At 46.6% G+C, this 20,400-nt stretch overlaps 1 protein-coding gene across 13 annotated transcripts; it reads left to right on the top strand.

Moving 5' to 3' along the window:
• The first annotated feature begins 417 nt into the window (after window positions 1-417).
• Window positions 418-18,852, top strand: tnikb (TRAF2 and NCK interacting kinase b). 13 transcript variants are annotated; one of them, XM_088282710.1, is made up of 33 exons: window positions 418-744; window positions 2,661-2,726; window positions 4,052-4,108; window positions 4,423-4,548; window positions 4,794-4,904; window positions 4,984-5,074; window positions 5,181-5,311; window positions 5,944-5,998; window positions 6,209-6,287; window positions 6,365-6,540; window positions 6,880-6,946; window positions 7,021-7,219; window positions 7,421-7,537; window positions 7,848-7,934; window positions 8,195-8,401; window positions 8,835-9,083; window positions 10,275-10,439; window positions 10,853-11,098; window positions 11,975-12,081; window positions 12,156-12,271; window positions 12,363-12,454; window positions 12,553-12,576; window positions 13,163-13,350; window positions 13,495-13,609; window positions 14,409-14,529; window positions 14,621-14,791; window positions 14,944-15,087; window positions 15,174-15,308; window positions 15,399-15,499; window positions 15,591-15,740; window positions 15,931-16,090; window positions 16,196-16,335; window positions 16,880-18,852. In XM_088282710.1, exons 1-33 carry the CDS (start codon window positions 688-690, stop codon window positions 16,961-16,963), a joined length of 4,134 nt encoding a protein of 1,377 aa, XP_088138836.1. In that variant the 5' UTR covers window positions 418-687; the 3' UTR covers window positions 16,964-18,852. The 13 variants fall into 13 exon arrangements, with proteins under 13 accessions (XP_088138836.1, XP_088138838.1, XP_088138837.1 ...); XM_088282712.1 differs by having other exon boundaries at window positions 10,323-10,439; XM_088282711.1 differs by lacking the exon at window positions 12,553-12,576.
• Window positions 18,853-20,400: the final 1,548 nt, after the last annotated feature.

Below are 20,400 nucleotides of genomic sequence, written 5' to 3' on the forward strand. Positions count from 1 at the left end.
GCTACAATAATTGTGAAAAAAAATCCCATTTTCATTTTGAATGTATTTAAGATTATATTATTTTTAGATTAGTTTTCAAGTTCTAACAAGACTTTTTTTAAAAAAAAACAGTTCATTTTGTTCATTTAAAAAAATGTGTCCTCCTAAAAAAATCCCACAAAAATGAATTAAAACACACCCCAAACACTAAAAAATACATTTTACTTGAATTAAAAAAATAAATACAGAAAACCTGCTCTCCAGAGTCAACATTGATTTTCACAGACAAAAAGACACAAGCAGTGCAATAATTGTCATCCACCATGTCGAATGTTATGTCGAAATAATTTGGATAGTTTACTCAGCTCGACAGTGGGCGTGTCCGTTTGACGCTCACGCCCCTCCCGGGATCCGCGCGCGCGCCCGGCGAGTGACGCTTTCGTGTGCGCGCCGCCGCTGCTATGCACTCTGTCGTGCGCGCGTCCGCGCAGGTGGAGGCATGTAGCAGTACCTGAAGGTTCCGTGCACGTCGTTATCGCTTCTTCTTCTTCCTGACGTCGCCCGACCGCGTGGCGGGAGGAGGAAGAGGAAGAGGAGGAGGAGGAGGAGGCCGAGGCCGAGGAAGGAGCGAAAAGTAGGACGAGTCGAGGACACTTATTTCCTTCCTTCCATCTTGAGTAAACCAGCCGCATCCGTCCTTCCGCCGCCATGGCGAGCGACTCCCCCGCGAGGAGTCTGGACGAGATCGACCTGTCTGCTCTGCGGGTAAGCCAAGCTTGCGTGTGCGAGCACGTCGGCGTGCGTGTTGCCCAGCACCTGTCCTGTCCAGTCCTGTCCTGCTTCCCCGTCTCACCCTTTTTCCTCCTCACCATCCTTACTCAACCTGCCTGCCCCCCCCCCCATCCTACCGGCGGTGCGCGTGCACGTGCTGCTTCGTTACTTGCTGCATATGTCGTGCGCGTGAATATGTTTTCTTGACAATCAAGGCGCGCCTGCTCGCACCTCGATTAGTGCAGATGTGTGTGTGCGCGTCTCGTTCAATCGTTTGGCCTGACCCGCGTGCACGTAAATCCCAACGAGGAGATGCGCGCGCGCGCATGGCTGCCAGTTCCGCCATTTCGTGATGTTGTGGTCACAGCAGCAGCAGTGACGCGCTTGGCGCGTACACACGCGCGCACACTCGTACACCACAGCTGAGGAATGTGTGGGCGGGCGGGCAAGCGCGTGCGTGAGCCTGGTGAGAGAATCCAACTTGCACTTTCTTGTACGGCTCAGACGCTTGTGTGCCAACGCGCGTGCGTGCGCGTTCTCGTGTCTCTTCTCCTCCTTTTATTGTTTTAATTACACAACACAACAGTGAGCCACACGCGACACAACAAGTACCTGCAGTCAAGTCTGGACATGATGGAGGGTGTGTGTGTGTGCGTGCGAGCGCGTGCGTGTTAAGAGATGTCAGAAAAGAGCAGATGCATTGTAGGCCTCAAATGTCTCCATCAGCGAGGAGAAATTAGGTCACACAGGACTGAGATGACACACACACTTGCGCACGGACACACACTCATTCCCTGTGGTAGCCTTCTTAAATTCCCTTTGTTGTTAAAAAGCGTTCTGTTCTAGCTTTTTTTCAAATCGTAGCTGCTGATTAGCATTGTCTAGCTGTAGAAGCGGCACTCTTGGATGGAGAAAAGAGAGCAGTGAAAGAGGCCATCTTCAGTACATTAACGTTGAGGAGTCAGAAAACAGAAGCGGGCTCGCACGACACCACCTATTTCACCACTTACAAAGCCGCCCCTCATCCCTTCCGAAGAGACTCGATAATTCAACCTCTAAAAAGCCACTGCACACCGCGCGGTGCGGTCCAACCTCACATGGACTGGACCATCGCCATTACCACTAGAACCTGTTGCGATTTCATCTATAAACGTTTGTGTGGAAAGAACATAGGGTAAAAAAAAAAAAATCTAATATTCATGCTAGCAGCAAGAACGGATGAATGAGGCCAAAGGTCACATACAAGTTCAAGAAATCCTTTCAAAAAATGGTTCAATCAGAATGATTTTTAAAAGATAAGTGTCTTTACTTTTATTAATAAAATGAAATGACCTTACACACATGATTATTCAGTTTCAACCTATCGCATTGTCTCGTCCCGCTTGTTGTCAGTTTTGGCATCTTCTCACGCCTACTTAGCATCTTTTATCTTCAATTGTTGTCCATCTCATCCGTTAGCTTTCGCGCTCGGTCTGTATCTTTTGGCTTTATCTTAGCGTCATCTCGCTCCGCCATCTTTTAGTTTTAGTTAAACATTGTCTCGCACCAAATTACCGTATATTAGCTTCTGCATCTTTTAGCGTTAGCTAAACATGATCTTACACTAAATTACCGTATTTTAGCTTTTAGGGTCTTCTAGATGCTAATCGGCTTATTTTAAGTTTAGTTTAGCATCATTTCGCTCATATTCACCATCAGTTAGCTTCATCCTAACATCATCTCAAACTAGCTTAGCGCCGTTTAATTTATAATGTAGTCTCTTTTCCGATTCAATATTTAACCAAGGACCGTCTCGCACTCGCAAGTAGTACTGTAACGTAAGTCGTGTAATTTAATAATACTACTGTAGTTTTTTTAATGCGCTTGTGTTGCTATTTCCCGTTTGCTAACTTGTTCTGCGTCTCTCCCAGGACCCGGCGGGCATCTTTGAGCTGGTCGAACTGGTTGGCAATGGCACCTACGGCCAAGTATATAAGGTAAGACTTGTTGTTTTAAAGTTAGGCCTCATATTCGGGTTCATGAATTCATAAGTTGTCCAACCCATGGTTGAGAAGCTTCTGGAGGTTCCAGGGATCTAGATGTTCTTCTGCAGTTTCCATTTAAGAGAATTCTGTTGTCGACGTTGTACACGTCTTGAAGTTCTGCAGCAGACCCTGGCAGGTGATTAAGAAGGTTCCGGTCGTCCATTACAAGGTTGTGATTGTGAATTTTGGAGTTGTGATTTGCCTGAGCGGACTCTTAGCACCGGTGCTTACACACAGATGCTAACAACTAGCAGCGCATTTTTGGAATTCCTTAACGTCGAATGAGAAGTCAGAGAGTTAGAAACACGTCCACACGTGTGACGTTCCCGCCATGCACACGCCGCGGTAAAATGACGTCAATGTGCTCTGTGTGTGTGTGTGTGTGTGTGGGGGGGTGTGGTGTGTGTGTGTGTCATGGAAAATGTGAACATAATTTTTGTACATTTTTGCGTAACTCAGATGTGACTTGCTTAATACTAACGACGGAGTCAGTTGTACTGACTCAGTAGGCGGCAGAGTATGTTTGTGCTTGATGAGATGGTTCCTGTTTGATGAAATCCGAATCAGAAGCGCACGGATAATAAGTTAAATGCTACTCTTTAGAACCTTCCCTCATTGAAATGAATGGAAAATGCCCGCGCCCACTCCAAAAATAAGATTTTGATTTTAGTGTTCTTTAATGAAGGAAAAATATCGATTGAAATTAATTAAAATTTTCAAATGATTTTTTTTTCTGCGTGTGCGTAATTTATGTAATCATCTTTAAGCTCATCCTTGATAATATTCGAGTCATTTGAACAGCGTGCGAGGAATGTGAGGCTTGTCTGAACACAGCACCCGAGGATTGTTGTTGTCGGTGAGGCTGCAGCCTAAAGCGGTCCACCTCCTCCTTTCCCTGCAGGTGTGTGCACGCGTGTGTGGATTTCACACAAAGTCGCGCACGCCGACTAACAGGAGTGATTGTGTGGCAGGCGTCAGTGTTGCAGGAAGAGCGATAAGAAAACAGAGATGCTATCTCTTCCTCTCGCGTCCCTTTTATTGCCCGATGGTCGCCGCCGCCTCCGCGGTGTCGCGCTGTCAACCTGACATCCAATCAGATGACTGGTGTGGATGAAAATGTCTTCACGCCTCCCTGGAGGAGGTCGACAATTATGGAAATGCTATATGTTCTCATTTACTCAACAGGCCCTCATTTCACACGTGTGCAAGAGTTTGAGTTCTCACCACATTACTTATGCATGATTTAAAAAAAAAAAAAATGTCTCTCTGTGCATCAGGGTCGCCATGTCAAGACTGGCCAGCTGGCGGCAATCAAGGTCATGGACGTCACAGGCGTAAGTAACACACACACATAATGCATTGTATATTGGACACATGAAATATTTACCGTCAGACCAAGATGCTCAACTAAAACCGTCATTTGAATCTCGTTAACAAACGCATGCTAGCTTAATGCTAACGTATACTGTGAAAGTCCATACACGGGCTAGCGGAAATTAGCATAGATGTCATGGGAATTCGAAACCTTCAAACAACTGCTACTTTAACACATGGAGCACCTACAAAGAGATCATTCACTAAAGATGTACACACATTCATGTAAACACACACCTCACGAGAGTGCGTGTGTGTGTGTGTGTGTGTTAAGGATGAGGAGGAGGAGATTAAAGCGGAGATCAACATGCTGAAGAAGTACAGCCACCACAGGAACATCGCCACCTACTACGGCGCCTTCATTAAGAAGAATCCTCCCGGCATGGACGACCAGCTGTGGGTGCGTATGGAGACAACGTACACCGGACAGAACCAAAAGTCTTGGCTCACAAAATCAACCAATGAATGAATCAAGCTGAGGTTTGGTGACGTTCTCACTGGAAGACATTTTACAACAGATATCACTCCTAAAATAACACCTTTGACTTGGTTTATCGAAACAGCAAATTCCAATGACATTATTAAAATTCAGGTTTCCTCTTTTTTTTTTTTTTTTAATTTATTTAATAATTTGTGATTTTCCAGCTGGTGATGGAGTTCTGCGGCGCCGGGTCGGTGACGGATCTCATCAAGAACACCAAAGGCAATTCTCTGAAGGAGGAGTGGATTGCTTACGTCTGCAGGGAGATCCTCAGGGTGAGCTGAGCTCGAAGGGGGCAAAAGAACATTTGAAGGACACATGATGACAAGTTAAAGTTGTGGTGTCCTCCCACAGGGTCTCACCCACCTCCACCAGCACAAGGTCATCCACCGTGACATCAAAGGTCAAAACGTGCTTCTGACGGAGAACGCCGAAGTTAAGCTAGGTGAGATCAAAGCGTTTGTCCTTCGGTTAAAACCCCAAGTGCCGAAGCATCTGAGTTCACAATATAAAACCCCCTACAATGTGTGTGTGTGTGTGTGTGTGTGCAGTGGATTTCGGTGTGAGTGCTCAGCTCGATCGCACGGTGGGCCGCAGGAACACCTTCATCGGGACGCCATACTGGATGGCACCCGAAGTGATCGCCTGTGACGAGAACCCGGACGCCACCTACGACTTCAAGGTCACATACAAGTTAAAAAAAAAACATTAAAATAAAAAAGTGTTAAATCAGAACAATTTTTAAAAGAGTCTTTACTGTTATTAATCAAATTATATGAAAATGACCCGTATAATTATAGTAAAAGTGAGCTAGCTCAGAGTAAGCTAATGCTAATTGAGCTAATGCTAATACCGCGTACAGTATTCTTACTTTGCCGGGCAATATAGTTCAATATGTGCTGTTCTAAAACTGGAAACTTTGTATAGTGTATGAACCACTGCAAACATTCTCTTTAAAAAAGAAAACAAAAAAAAAACGTTTTTTTTTTTTTATCCCGTTCTGAACAAGAAGTTTTTACAGTACTAACTGTAAAGTTGATGAGCCCTCATCTAGTCAAACGCGGGAAGACCTCGAAAGTGCTTTTTTGTTTGTGTTTTGTGTCGGCGACGTGTTGTTTGTTCCGCTTCCCGATGTCAGCTTCGAAGCGGTCCGGAACTAGCGAAGTGAGAGGGAAAAGTGTCCGAATGTGAGAGGACAGATGGCGCCGTGATATTTTTATGACTTAACAAGTACACGTAGAGCAGCTAGCATGTTAGCACGTTAGCTGGTAATGGGGAAGTGAAGGCGTGCGTGTTTTGTGTGTGTTTGTGCAGAGCGATCTGTGGTCGCTGGGCATCACGGCCATCGAGATGGCGGAGGGAGCGCCCCGTAAGTAACAAACATTCAAGTTCAGCACGTCGTGATATGGTCAACATACTTGAATTCATATTGTTTCGTGTGCTTTCTTGTCCTCCTTTCCTTCCCTTCTTTTCTCCCTCTCCTCCTTCTTTTTCTGTTTTCTTAAACTTTTGCTTTGTGATTTTCCGTTTTCCTCTCCCATTTTCCTTTCCTTTCCCTTCCTTGTCTTGCTATCTTCAGCGCTGTGTGACATGCATCCTATGAGAGCGCTCTTCCTCATCCCCAGAAATCCTGCCCCCAGACTCAAGTCGAAAAAGTGGTGAGTCATGTGACACGAAACGCACTCACTTGGTCCGTTTGAACGAGCTTGAGTGGCTTCCGGTTGTGCCGGTGAAGGTCCAAGAAGTTCCAGTCATTCATCGAGAGTTGCCTGGTGAAGAGTCATAGCCAGCGGCCGAGCACGGAGCAGCTCCTCAAGCATCCCTTCATCCGCGACCTCCCCAATGAGCGGCAGGTGCGCATCCAGCTCAAGGACCACATCGACCGCACCAAGAAGAGGCGCGGCGAGAGGGGTGAGTTCATTAGCCTCCATTATTATCAAACATCGGCTAGCTTAATGCTAACATCAAATTCAAAACGCGATAGAAAGTGTTCAAACACCAAAATCGCAAAGTTTTGTAGCTTAATGCTTTCATATAATGCAAAACGCCACGGATAGGCTAACAGAAATGTTACTATATTTACAAACGCTCACACCCAGTGCTGCCTAACTTGTTGCGACACAACATGGTACCGTACTGAAGGCGTACAACTTTGAATTGGGATGTGCCTGTTTAGTCATAAAATTAAAAACAAAAAAAAAACTTGTGACAAGTTTTTCCATGACCCTCCCGAGCCGCGTCTGCTTCCAGATGAGACGGAGTACGAGTACAGCGGCAGTGAGGAAGAAGATGAAGAGCGGGACATTGGAGAGCCCAGGTAGGACCGCCGGCCGGCTTCTTCACAGCCCCCTCGGTGTTTAACCCCGCCTCCTCCGTCGCCCCCCCTGCCAGTTCCATCATCAACATTCCTGGGGAGTCCACTCTGAGGCGAGACTTCCTGCGCCTGCAGCTGGCCAATAAGGAGCGCTCAGAGCTGATTCGCCGGCAGCAGCTGGAGCAGCAGCAGAACGAGGAGCACAAGCGCCAACTGCTGGCCGAGAGGCAGAAGCGCATCGAGGAGCAGAAGGAGCAGAGGCGACGCCTGGAGGAGGTCACTGCTTTTGTTTTTTGTTTTTTTTGTTTTTTTCAGCCAATCACAGGTCACATCTAAAAAAAACAAAAAAAAAAAAAAAATATTTACTGACACATTTGCAATAGAAAAACGAGCCATCATGAACAGAAAACCCCCGCCCCCCCGTTGCAGTCACTCACGATCTTGTCTGATTATTATTTATTTTTTTCCGATTTACAGCAACAACGTCGCGAGCGTGAGATGCGCAAGCAGCAGGAGCGAGAGCAGAGGAGGCGGTACGAGGAGATGGAGCAGATTCGTCGAGAGGAGGAGAGGCGGCACGCCGAGAGAGAGCAGGTATGAGCTCGACGCTTTTGTCGTCTCGTGACGAAAATCAAATCGTTGTTCAAAACTTGAGATGTAAAAAAAAAAGTGGACTTTTGGAATGCGCCACTTCCGGTCTCCACGATGTCACCTTGACGTCTTTCTGCCTTTTGAAAAGCTGCAAGCAATCAGATACTAACGCAGCTTCAGCTTTTTGGGGTTCTAACCGCTCTGTCCTCCCGCACTTTCTTCTTCTTCCTGCTTTTTCTTCCTGCTTCGGTGGTGCGGCCGGCTCTGATTGGCTCACGCTGCTCTCTGTCGGTGGCGCTGCTGCCTGGCTCAGGAGTACATCCGTAGGCAGTTGGAGGAAGAGCAGAGGCAGCTGGAGATCCTGCAGCAGCAGCTCCTTCAGGAGCAGGCCTTACTGCTGGTAATGTGACACAGGGTTGCCGTTTCCATGGCAACCTCGAAACGCATGAATTGGGGCCCTTCTCTGCCTCTTCTTGATTTTAATTACGTTCCCTCTCTTCAAGTAGCGCTCACCACTGCCTAACATATCGCGGCACAAGGTGGCACTATACTTAAATTGCGCATCTCCAAATCCGAATTTTGTGGCATTCCAAAAAAAGGTTTTCCTCCCATGATAAAATTCAAAACCAATGCCTTGTCGTCGTCTTCTTTTGCGGCCAGGAGTACAAGCGCAAGCAGATCGAGGAGCAGCGTCAGGCAGAGCGTCTGCAGAGGCAACTGCAGCAGGAGCGAGCGTACTTGGTGTCTCTGCAGCAGCAGCAGCAGCAAGACCCGCAGCAGCGCCCCCTGCAGGACAAGAAGCAGCTCTACCACTACAAGGACCAGGCGCCCGGGGCTGCCAACGACAAGCCCGCATGGGCCAAGGAGGTAGACTAAAATATTTGAAAGTCATACTTGGGAAAAGGTACTTGTAGCTTAGAAGAAAATAGTTTGGGTAGAAGTTAAATAGTAGAAGATTTTTTTAGTCAAAAGTGTGACGGAAGACATTTTAAGGTTCAAATCGACTTAACACGTTCTTTTGACTTCCAGAGCTCCTGCTATGGACAACCCTCTCTGTCCATCTTCTCCGTTGTGATTGTCAGAGTTCTCAACTGTTCTTCATTTGACCTTTTGCCCTTTGACAACAGGACTAAAGAGTCGAAGCTTCGGTTTTAGCAGGCTTGGAAGCAAGTTGCAGATTGCGGATCATGTTCACGCGTTTTTTTCCGAATCTTTTTCCAAAAATATGCAGGGGGGAAGACTGCGTGTGTGCGCGTGTGTATCGTGGTGGTTTTGTAAACGCTGGCGTCACCCTCCGCAGGTGATGCGGCGTGCTCAGAGCAACTCCCCTCGCATCCCCCCCAAGAAGTACCACTCCTTTAGGCACGTGCGAGACGCCCACCTGGACCCTCTTCTCTTACTTCCTGGTTACAAGCCCCCCCGCCGCCGCCGACGCCCCCCCTCCTATCCCGCCCACAGCAGCCCCTCCAGGGATCACGTGCACCTGCCGCGCATCCGGATCACCTGCGTCCCCGAGCCCGACTCACGAGGCCGGAGTCCCGGTCGCCGGGTCAGTTGGAGGACGAGAGGGCGTTACTAACCGTTTTACTTTTGAAAAGCTCGCTAACGCTTCTTTGACTAAACAGGTGGCTTCACTTCCTGTCGCGGATGATCCTTTCACACCCATCTTCACGCCCTTTTCTGCTCTCAGCAAGCTAATAATGTGTCATCATTGCTGTCATCTTTTATTCACATTCTTTTTTTTCTTCAGCTCCTTCTTCGACACCAGTGCTTCCCAACCGCTGTGCCTTTAAGAATGGATATATTTATGTGGGCACAACCACCAAGCGGGATGCAATAATATCCCGCCCCCTCCCAAAAAAAAAAAAATTGTACAGGCATATATTCTTTATCCTCTGCAAAGAATGACGCCTATTATTATAGGTTGCAGCTTATTGAGATGCTACAAGCTACATTTTTGTATTAAACTGCCCCCTGGTGGTCGTGGCTTGCACACAAAAGGAGCAGAACAATGAAATGACGCCCAAAAAATGGCAAAAAAAAATTACATGTAATTATCATGACAGTATGTTATATATAAAGGGCAGTATGATCGAGTGGATTTTTTTCTGAAATTAAATTTGTAGCGCACGACGATACCTTTTGTATCGTCTTTGTATTTAGTGCTTTGCCATGCGATGCCACACACATGCGTTGGCGCATTCAAGGTTGGGCAGCACTGTGGCAAACTTTTCGCCTTTGCTTCTTGTTGTACACTAAAACTCTCACGAGGTGAACTAACCAACCAACCAACAATTCTCCTGCAGGCTTTTTTTCTCCACTTTTCACTTCCCCTGACACTGCTGCACTCATTTCAAGGCCGCAGCTTCCCGTTCGCTGAACGGCTACTGCTAGACACATGTAGGGCAACTGCGGCTATAATCAGACTCACTCCCTGCGGATCTCTCACACACACACACACACACATATACAGATGTACACTGTACTTTCTCTATGATACACACATGGACTGCTCTACTCTTGCATCACATGAGTTTGGTCGAAAGGTGACTTTAAGAGCATGATCACGAGTTCCCTTTTTTTGCACAAACTAAAATTAAAATGCGGTGCTGGCTTGGCAGCTTTGAAGAGAAGTTTCGCTGGTAAAAGAGGTTTCTTAGGTTACAAGTGACCTGCTGCATGCTGGGAGTGACTGAGGTGTGTGTGTGTGTGTGTGTGTGTGTGTGTGTGTGTGTGTCAGGTGGACGATCGTTTTGCAGTCAACCGACAGACTTCTCCTGCCTTGCAGCATAAAGTCTCCAACCGGATCTCGGACCCGTCGCTGCCCCCGCGTTCCGAGTCCTTCAGCAGCGGCGGCATCCAGCAGGCCAGGACCCCGCCCATGCACCGCTCCGTAGAACCACAGGTGAGTGCGTGTGCCCACGACTTCCTGTGCACAAAACACACTTAAAAAAAAACAACAACAAAAAAAAAAACCGCCTCCTTAAATGCTCTCGGTCAAACTCTTTTTTTCAATTGTTGTTTGGATGATAGTCGCTGAAAGGGCGAAAAAGTTTGGAAGTTGCACTTCAATAATTGATGAGAACATTTTACATGTCCCGACAAATAAACTGCGATTTATTTGTCCGCCTGAGTGTGAATGAATGAAGTTGAATGATTGTATGATGCATGATCTTCTCTCCTTTTTCTCCTTCACCTTGACTACACGCCGGATTCCTCGTCCTGCTCCTCCTTTTTCTCCTCTCTCTCGTGCATCACCTGCATTTCCTCCTCCTCCACCTCCTGGTCCTTCTCCTCCTCCTGCCGGTGCCGGTGCAGATGGCCCACCTGGTGCAGGTGAAGAGTCCGGGCCTGTCTGGCTCTCAGTCCTTGTACGACCCCCACGGGGTCTTGTCTTCGTCCTCCGCACTGTCGCCCTCCCCCTCGCGCCCTCCCATGCCCCGGCAGAACTCGGACCCCACCTCCGACACCCCTCCTCCCCTGCCTCTCGCACGTCTGGCGCCCCCGCTTGACAAGCTGGATCGCAGCTCCTGGCTGCGGCAGGATGACGACATGCCCCCCAAGGTGTCTGCATGCCGCCTCCTCTGCGACTCCGTGTGCGTGTGTGCGTGCTCTGTCGTGTACAGTCAACCCTCTTTTTAGCTTAACGCTGACATAGATTGGGAAACGCCATAGAGAGGCTAACGTCAATTAACATCGACGTTGTGATTATTCTAGTCCTTCAGAGCAACACATACAAACGGAGTAAAAGACAATACCCGCAGTCATATATTCGCTCACCTTCTCGGCCTCTTTCTTGCTCTTTAATGCGCCGCATCTCTTCCAGTAGATCTCAGTATTGTTTTTTGTTTTTTCTTGTGGCACAACGTGGTACTGCACTAAAATTGGGACTTGTCTGTATAGTGTAAAAACTAAAAAAAAGAAAAATGATTGCTAAAAATGGTGATACAGCAGGCACATGTCCTATAGTGGGGGTTCACTGTATTTGAGTGTGTGCATGTGTGTGTGCGTGTGTCAACACAAACACCAGGCCCCATTTGTTGTCTGTTATTTTTTTTTTTTTTCCTGTGTTTTTTTTTTTTTTTTTTTGTACAGTGCAGTGAACCCCTGCCAGCGGTGAAGGACCAAGATCCACCACGATTAGTGAAAAGCTGCGATTATCTGATATCCCACCCCCGTTTTTGAAAAAATACATATATTAATACTTTAAAACAGGGGTGGGCAGTTTTTGCTCAAGCACCATGATTAGATTTTAAAATTCAAGTTAAAATGTGTAAAAACCAAAAGTAACCAAAGTCATGCAGTCGACCTAACCCTAAATGCCGCCGAAATCGGAACTTCAAAACTCTTGAATATCATTTGAAAGTCATCTTAGTCAGGCGTTCACTGCCGTTGTGAATTTGAGGCGCACGTGTGACCTTCCCAACGTGTTTTCTTTAGGTTCCTCAACGGACAACGTCCATCTCTCCAGCCCTGGTCAGGAAGAACTCCCCAGGAAACGGGCCGGGACTCGGCCCGCGGGCTGGAGCTCACCTCATACGGGCCAGGTACACAATCGCACACACTCGGCACACTAGAAACAGACTTTTTACTTGGTGAATGAGTGCTTTTGTTGCCATAGCAACCCTGACCTGCGGAGGACTGACATTTCCCTGGATACGCCCCTAAAGAGGACAAGCAGTGGTAGCTCCTCTAGCTCCAGCACCCCCAGCTCGCAGGGGGGATCCAACGAGCGAGGTGCTCACACACACACACACACACACAATCGCACACCCCTGCACGCGCACACACAGACTAAGTTTGAAATCTTATTGATTGGTGTGTTCAGCAAACGCAGCCATGAAGCCTGAAGGTTCCGCGGTGGCGTCTGACGAAGCGAAAGACGACAGCAGAGACGTGTCCAGACCCAGTCGCCCAGCGGTGAGTACGCACGCATACCGAACGCACACTTGGCACACTTCTCATGCTCGTTGTCACTCTTCTTCTTTCTCCTCTCCATCCATCTTTCCATCCATCAGAGCTATAAGAAAGCTCTAGACGAGGTCAGTGGTACGAGTGACCCTTCCCCTTCATGAGCATGTTTGCAGAGGTTAAGAATGTAGCCTGTTGCCCCGGGGAAATGTGACAAGCGTATTTTTGGGGCCCAATGGAGAGGATGAATTGATGTGAACCTGCAGCACCTTCCTGTCGCTGCCATAGACATTTAAACATAGACGCCGTCTGGTTGTTGCTTTCTGAATTGCAGTCCATTGACTTTAGTTTTACAAGCTGCTCCGCCACATCCAATATGGCGGACACGCTGACGCATCACAGCAATGGTATATGTATATATGTCTATGGTCACCACCCCTACACGTATAGCAGTTGACATTTTGGGGTTGCAAATGTTACCTTGAACTTTGACCTTTCCTCCCAAGCATGCAGCACGCCCCCAAAGTGAGACTACCACATCTTGTTCTTTAAATATTTCCGTGTAAAGCCTTTGCTTTTACACTCAACTAAGCCCTGATGTGAAAAACCTGTCCTCCGCACCACCACTCTACTTGTCACCGAAATGAAGGACAACAACGTGAGGTTCCAAACTGCCTTTTTTCCTAGAATTAATCTTCTGCTTTATGTCCGTGCCAGGACCTGACGGCATTGGCCAAAGAGTTGCGAGAGCTGCGCCAGGGTGAAGAAACCAGCCGGCCGCCCGTCAAGGTCACCGACTACTCTTCATCCAGCGAGGAGTCGCACAGCAGTGAGGATGAGGACGGCGATGGAGAGGGAGGAGCAAACGACGGGACGGTCGCCGTTAGCGACATCCCACGCATCATGTAAATATTTTACATTAGCTGTGTGAGAAATTTCTAATGAAAAGCTGCAAGCTTAATCCTAACATATGATGTAAAATGCCATAAAGAGGCTAACGGAAATTAGCATAGAAAATTCACAATTTCGACTCTGAAAATGTTTTTTAGGCCTGCCGCCAGCCAAGGGGCCAACGACTCGCAGGGCATGATGGGAGGACACAACGACTCGCACGGCGACGCGTACGGAAACAACTCTCGGGACGGCACCCTGATGATGCGCGAGGTGAGCGTCCGCTACGGCTGCCGGTGCGGTGAACCTCATGCTGCTTCACCAAGTCATCGAACGACTGATCGCGTTTAGCAGCGTCCTGGCCAAATGCCCTTCCAGAAAGCGCCAAAACCAAAACACCCCCCAACCTACTCTTTCCGGCCCTTCACCTGCCAATCATAGCCACGCTGCCCGCCCCCCTGTCTGTCTTTTTCTAGAAGCGTGGCGAGCGGCGGCGGAGCTCCACCGCCAGCAACGGCGTCTTCGGCATCGCTAATTTGTTTGCCGACGCCTCAAATCTCCCCGATTTGGTGCAGCAAAGCGCCTCCCCCCTCGTTGCCCTTGGCGACGCTCCTGGGGCACAAGTAGGTTGAATGAATCCAACCTTTGTCATCCCGCCCAGTAACCACCCCCCACTGTTCCAGATTTATTAATTTGGTAATTGGAAGTCTTGCTTCCAGCCTCTGAGATTATGGCTGTGTTGGAAATCACTCCCAATCCGCTAGCTAGCACCCTCTGCCCACCCATGCCCAATATGATGCCTTCCATGCAAAAGTAGTGAGCACCAAATATTTCCCATGGTGCATTGTGCCAAAACAATATAATCTTATTCTAATTATACTATCTAAAAATTGTGATTAGGTAGCGGTTCCTGATACAGTCCATGATCCTTCTCCTGGCCTCTGACCCACAAAGATCCTCCCAGATGTGCTGTAGCTCTTCTGTTGCCATAGCAACCCATCAGCGCTTTCCTTTGACGACTTTTGCCTGGGAACTCAGTGATGAAACTGTTTTTTTTTTTGCATCCTCGCAGTATGGGATGGGAGGAGGAGGAGGAGGCGGCGGTGGCTCCAAGGCATCCTTCACACCGTTTGTGGATCCCAGAGTGTACGGGACGTCCCCGACGGACGACGAGGACAACATCTCCGCTTCAGGTGTGGCAGATGAGGCTCTTAAAAAAAAATTTTTTTTTAAATGTAATGTGAACGCTGCTGTGATAACACGTTTGTCTGCGTTGTGGCACAGCGCTGTTTGCCGACGAGCTGCTGAAGCAGGAGCAGGCGCGGCTCTACGAGGCCCGCAAGATCTCGGTGGTCAACGTCAACCCCACCAACATCCGACCGCACAGCGACACCCCCGAGATCCGCAAGTACAAGAAGCGTTTCAACTCCGAGATCCTGTGCGCCGCGCTCTGGGGTGAGAACAACATTGCCTTGAGAATAGCCTGCAAGGTTGACACATAACGTAAAATGCCACGGACGTGCTAACGGTTAGCGTTGTTATAGAAAGTTGCGGAATTTGTGCAAGATAGTCTTCCTTTTATGATTCATTGCCATCTTTTCTTATAGGGGTGAACCTGCTGGTGGGAACCGAGAACGGCCTGATGCTGCTGGACCGTAGCGGGCAGGGCAAAGTGTACAACCTCATCAACCGCAGACGCTTCCAACAGATGGATGTCCTAGAAGGTCTCAACGTCCTGGTCACCATCTCAGGTAGACTCTCACACTTGAACACGCTCGACCAAAATGTCCTCAGGGTTCCTTTTTCCTCAGCTCACCTGAAAAATAATTATCTGCAGGCAAGAAGAATAAGCTGCGCGTTTACTACCTGTCCTGGTTGAGGAACCGGATACTCCACAACGACCCCGAGGTGGAGAAGAAGCAGGGCTGGATAACGGTGGGGGATCTGGAGGGCTGCGTGCACTACAAAGTCGGTACGAAGGTTTCGTGCACGCCGTCGCCACACGGGACTCGCGCGCTATCGGAATCCTTTCTAAGCAGTGACCTCTCAACTCTTACCGCAGTGAAGTACGAGAGGATCAAGTTTTTGGTGATCGCCTTGAAGAACGCTGTGGAGATCTACGCCTGGGCTCCCAAACCATACCACAAATTCATGGCCTTCAAGGTACGTCCATTTTTGTGTGAAGAATAAAAAGAATTAGTAGAGAATTTCAAAGAACTATTATTTATTTATTTATTTATTTTTTTGCGATCAGTCTTTCACCGAGCTGCAGCACCGCCCCCTGCTGGTGGACCTGACTGTGGAGGAGGGGCAAAGGTTAAAGGTCATCTACGGCTCCAACGCAGGCTTCCACGTCGTGGATGTGGACTCTGGAAATCCCTACGATATCTACATACCCTCACATGTAAGTAGAAGAAGAAAAAATCACAATCACCAGGACAAAAAAGGTCACGATCACCGCTTAAATTAAAATATATAGTATATGAAATCAGAAACCTTTCTGATATAAGAAATTGTAAACAATCAATCCCCAAAGTCAAAGTTCACGCTTGCGTGACATTTTTTTTTATTTTTTTAAATTTGATTATTTTCAGATTCAAGGTCAGGTGACACCACACGCCATTGTGGTTCTGCCCAAGACGGACGGCATGGAGATGCTGCTGTGCTACGAGGACGAGGGCGTCTACGTCAACACCTACGGTCGCATCACCAAAGATGTGGTGCTGCAGTGGGGAGAGATGCCCACCTCGGTTGGTACGTACGAACTTAAAGGCTCCTTATTAGTTGAGCCACTAGGAAGTCAAGGCACCACTGTAAAAAGTGTGTGTGTGTGTGTGTGTGCGTGTGTGTGTGTGTCAGCCTACATCCACTCCAACCAGATCATGGGTTGGGGTGAGAAGGCCATCGAGATTCGCTCTGTGGAAACGGGACACCTGGACGGGGTCTTCATGCACAAGCGAGCGCAGCGCTTGAAGTTCTTGTCCGAGAGGAATGACAAGGTGAGCGCCTCACCTGGAAGTTGAAAGGTTAACGAGAGAAGGAAGGAAGGAGTCGTGTGAATGCTGAACCTGTTCTAAAATGCTGTGGGATTATTTGACTTGGTCACATGTAGAAGGTGAGACTTGACGTTGCTGGAATCAGGATCATATTTTTTTTTTAAAATCTGGAACGACATTGTAGTGAGTTGATGAGTTTCATTTAGATAAAAATAGTGCTTTGCCACCGTGTAGGTGTTAAAGAAGTGGGTTGAAGATTTTGTCTAAACAACAGTTATGCTTTGTAGTCAGGTTGGTGTTAAAGAAGTGAGTTGGGGAGTTTCATTTGAACAAAAATAGTGCTTTGCCGCCATCATGGTGTTCAGAAAATATGTTAGAAAATAAAATTAAAGTGATACGCATGGAGCAGGTCACAACTCCTCAGTATGAGTCGGCCTTTTGTTCTTAGAGGATAAAGAATAAATGCCTGTAAAAAAAAAAATAAAATAAAATAAAAAATCAGTAAGTTTAAATGAAGGATTATTGTGGTCCTTTTTGTCCCGTGCAGGTGTTCTTCGCGTCCGTCCGTTCAGGAGGCAGCAGCCAAGTGTTTTTCATGACCCTCAACAGAAGCTCCATGATGAACTGGTAACCCCGACTCCACTCGCAACCTGGCCGCCGTCCCCCGGGGGGGGGGGGTTGAGGAACGGACCCTTCGGGGTCCGGCAGAGCTCCGCGATGCCTTTGTGGCGCTCGCTCCTTGAGAGGTGGCCGACGTGGCGCCGAGTAGCCTCGGGCCTCCCCGTGTGGCCGAGCAGGCGACTGCGGACGGTTTGTAGCACATCACTTCTTCTTTGCGGGACCACTTCCTGGATCGGCTCCAGTCCAGCGACGTCTTTTAACGCCACCACTCGTATTGCACCAGGAACCAAATGAAACATTTTTACTCCCAAATGGACGCCTCGCCCACCGGTTGGTTTAAAAAAAAAAAAAAAAAAAAAAAGGATTTATCCCAAAATTATCTCATCAATGTGAGCGCTGTGGAACCTGTTTAGTAAAAAAAAAAATGTTGCTGAGGTGAAAAGAAAAAATGGGCAATATTCTCGATTGGAAACTGCTTAGGAATTACTTTGAATAGGGTTAATTTCATGGAAAAAAATTTCGTTTTGTCATAATCTAAACCGAGGGCTCTCCTTACCCTCAATTTAATTCCTCTTTTTTTTTTTTAATTCACTGAAGTGGTTTTGTGTCAAAAGCTCACTTGTAACTCAATTTTGGCTCTTAAAACAAAGCAAAAAAAAAATAAAAAATCAACCAAGGGATAAAAGTCAAGATCCCACTCCACCTGCATGAAATCTGATTGTTTTCATCAAGATGAGGGCCCGACCGGTTTGGATTTTTTTTTCCTGATAACCGATTAATTTTAAGTTTATTTGGAAAAAAATATATAGTGAATAAAATAACTTTTTTTTAGGTCTCAACGTTTACAACAAAAAAGCTACTGTATGTAATACAGGCAGAACATTTGATTGTTTTGCAATGACTTTTAGTTTTTTTTTTACTTTACAAAAATTTGCAGAAAGCATGAAGTGAGGAATTTACTTTTAGATTACATAATGAGTGAAGTCACTGGCAAAACATGATTTTATTAACTTCAAAATTCCTGCAATTTTGCAACCCTCATCATGAGTCAACATGCGTTTTTTTTTTTTTTTTAAGACTTCTTTGTGCAACACTTGCATGTTCTCGTTTTCTCCCAAACTACTGCTGTCATCTTTTACTCAAAGTGCTGCTCAAAGATCTCGTCTTGCTCATCGCTGCAAGCAGACGCCATCGAAACGACAGTGAGCAACTTTTGAGGTTCACTCGGTGCAAGCTGCCGATATCTAAACCTTTCTATTGTTTGTCAAAAAAAAAAGGGGGGGGTCACTACTAAATTAGTTGACCCCCTCCCCTCCCTCTATGCTACTTTGTAAATACCGCCACTGTTTAGGACGCGGCACGCTATCCAGCACATCTGCACATGTTGGAGTTTTGCACATTGTTCATCTCACCGGCTGTGGCGGGAATCTCCTCCCGAGCCACTCTTGCGCCACATAGATGCTATTTAGCGTTAGCGTTAAGCTAGTGGGCTGAAAGGCTAAGCTATGTGGTCGTTTTTAACACACAATATGGAATTATCTTTGTTTTATGTTATTTTTTGTTTTACGGTTATTTTTTGGGAATTTAGCAGTCCATCGACGTTGCCACACTCACCTAAGGTCGCGAGCTGTACGTCATATAAAAATTGCCAGAGCTGGGCACGTGACCCCTTTTTTTTTTTTTGTTTTGTTTTTTTTTTGCCGGTCAGTGCCCCGCCCTCCGGCCGCTAACTCCGCCTTATTCATCAAAATTGTCAGCCACCCGTTTTTGCGCGCCACTGATCGGCAACGTGCTAAAATAAATGATGGAGCTCTGCTGAACTGAAGAATCTGAGATTTGAGCGCATTTGGATGATGTCACTGGACCTCTGCTGCAAAATAAACACACGGTGCATGGAAACGCGGCCTGTGAGTGTAGTAGTGCTGCCGATGTCGGCGTCCTCGCACGCGCCACTGCTCCGACGTCACTCACTCAGGAAACTCCACATGTATTCTTGGCTACAGAGCAAAATGGATTGAAAGCCCAGCTGAGCATTTATTCCATATCCTTGATGTTCATTTTAAGGAACATGCACTAGTATGTTCTTCGTCGTAACGAGTCAGACAATTCAGTGGCAAAGTTGTCCTGAGTAGCAGGACTTGCAAACGCAACTACATAGCTAGCGAGGCAAAACTCCTCTTGTTGCATGCTACTAGTACGACTAGCGACAATAACTCGCAACCATTAGCTCCGCCCCCCTCAAAACATTTACTGAAAGAACCCTTGAAGATTGCAAATGATTGATGCCAATAAAAAAAAAAAACGTAGCTTATTTGTCGCCCTGTGCGGCCTCACGGTTTACTAGTGACAAAAACTACCAGTGCAGAAATGTTCAACAAAAAAGATGGGGGGAAAAAAATTCTACTAGTGCGCTAAATTGTCTTTCTTGTGACATTGGGTATCGTGGCTATGGTATAAATTTTCAAACGGTTTACATAATTATTTTTTTTTTTATTCCCACTCTAAAAAGAGGTGGAGCACGTAATCCATCTTCACCCCAAAAACTACCCACGTCCCCCCCACAAAGCACAAATTGGACGGGTTTTTCTTTCCAGCATTTGCTGTCGTTTGGCCTACAAGAGGCTCATGTTTATCTTAATCATCTTTTTCCTAATGAACGTCTGGAACAGGTGGAAGCAAGCCAACATGGGCCCGCTGAAGCTTTTTCCATTACGTATCAGTTGTGTTCACCTTCGTGGACACTCCGTGCTCGCTCTCTCTCTCTCTCTCTCTGTCTCTCTCTCTCTCTCTCTCTCTATATATATATATATATATATATATATATATTTACACTGTATATCTTACTCCTGAGTTCTAGAGAAAGACAAAAAAATAATGTTGATCAAGGTTTATGTGTCTTTCTACAGATTAGAAACCATAGCGATAACACTTTCTAAACAACGGGGAAAAAAAAGTCAACACTGTTTTTATCGTGATATTTGTATTTCAATTTTTGTATCAAGACTGTGAACAGCTGTCACTGTGTGTGTGTGTGTGCGTGCGTGCGTGCGTGTGCGTGCGTGAGCACAGATGAGCGACATGCATGTGAGTGTGTTTTCACCTCATCTGGATCACTGGAATCAAACAACGACCTCAATCTAAGGACACGCATCTGTGATGTTAGAATTCTACAATAAACGTCCTCTTCTTGTACAGCAACAACATCTCTTGTTTTTGTTCGTCACAGACAATTTATTTTAGAATGGAGGGAATATTAAGTATAATAGTGATCGTTACCTTTTTTATTTTTGTCTAAGAAATTTTGAATGGGGAATGTCCATATCTTTATTTTATTCACATTATTTATTTACTTAGTTTATGTATTTTAGTTTTATTATGTAGTGCACAAAAAATATTAAAAATGGCCTGTATTTGTCTTGTGAATTCCTCGTGTAAAAATAATTTTAT

This window comes from Idiotropiscis lumnitzeri, chromosome 19, assembly GCF_059441095.1.
Source record: "Idiotropiscis lumnitzeri isolate Australia: NSW breed Sydney's pygmy pipehorse chromosome 19, RoL_Ilum_1.0, whole genome shotgun sequence".
Taxonomy (NCBI): Eukaryota; Metazoa; Chordata; class Actinopteri; order Syngnathiformes; family Syngnathidae; genus Idiotropiscis; species Idiotropiscis lumnitzeri.

What these genes read in the sequence shown, in the direction of transcription:
- tnikb (XM_088282710.1), top strand. Translation starts at nt 688, where the DNA reads ATGGCGAGCGACTCCCCCGCGAGGAGTCTGGACGAGATCGACCTGTCT. An exon ending in AGACTCAAGTCGAAAAAGTG is followed by an intron (nt 6,288 to 6,364) that starts GTGAGTCATGTG and finishes GTGCCGGTGAAG; the next exon opens with GTCCAAGAAGTTCCAGTCAT. An exon ending in AGCGACATCCCACGCATCAT is followed by an intron (nt 13,351 to 13,494) that starts GTAAATATTTTA and finishes AATGTTTTTTAG; the next exon opens with GCCTGCCGCCAGCCAAGGGG.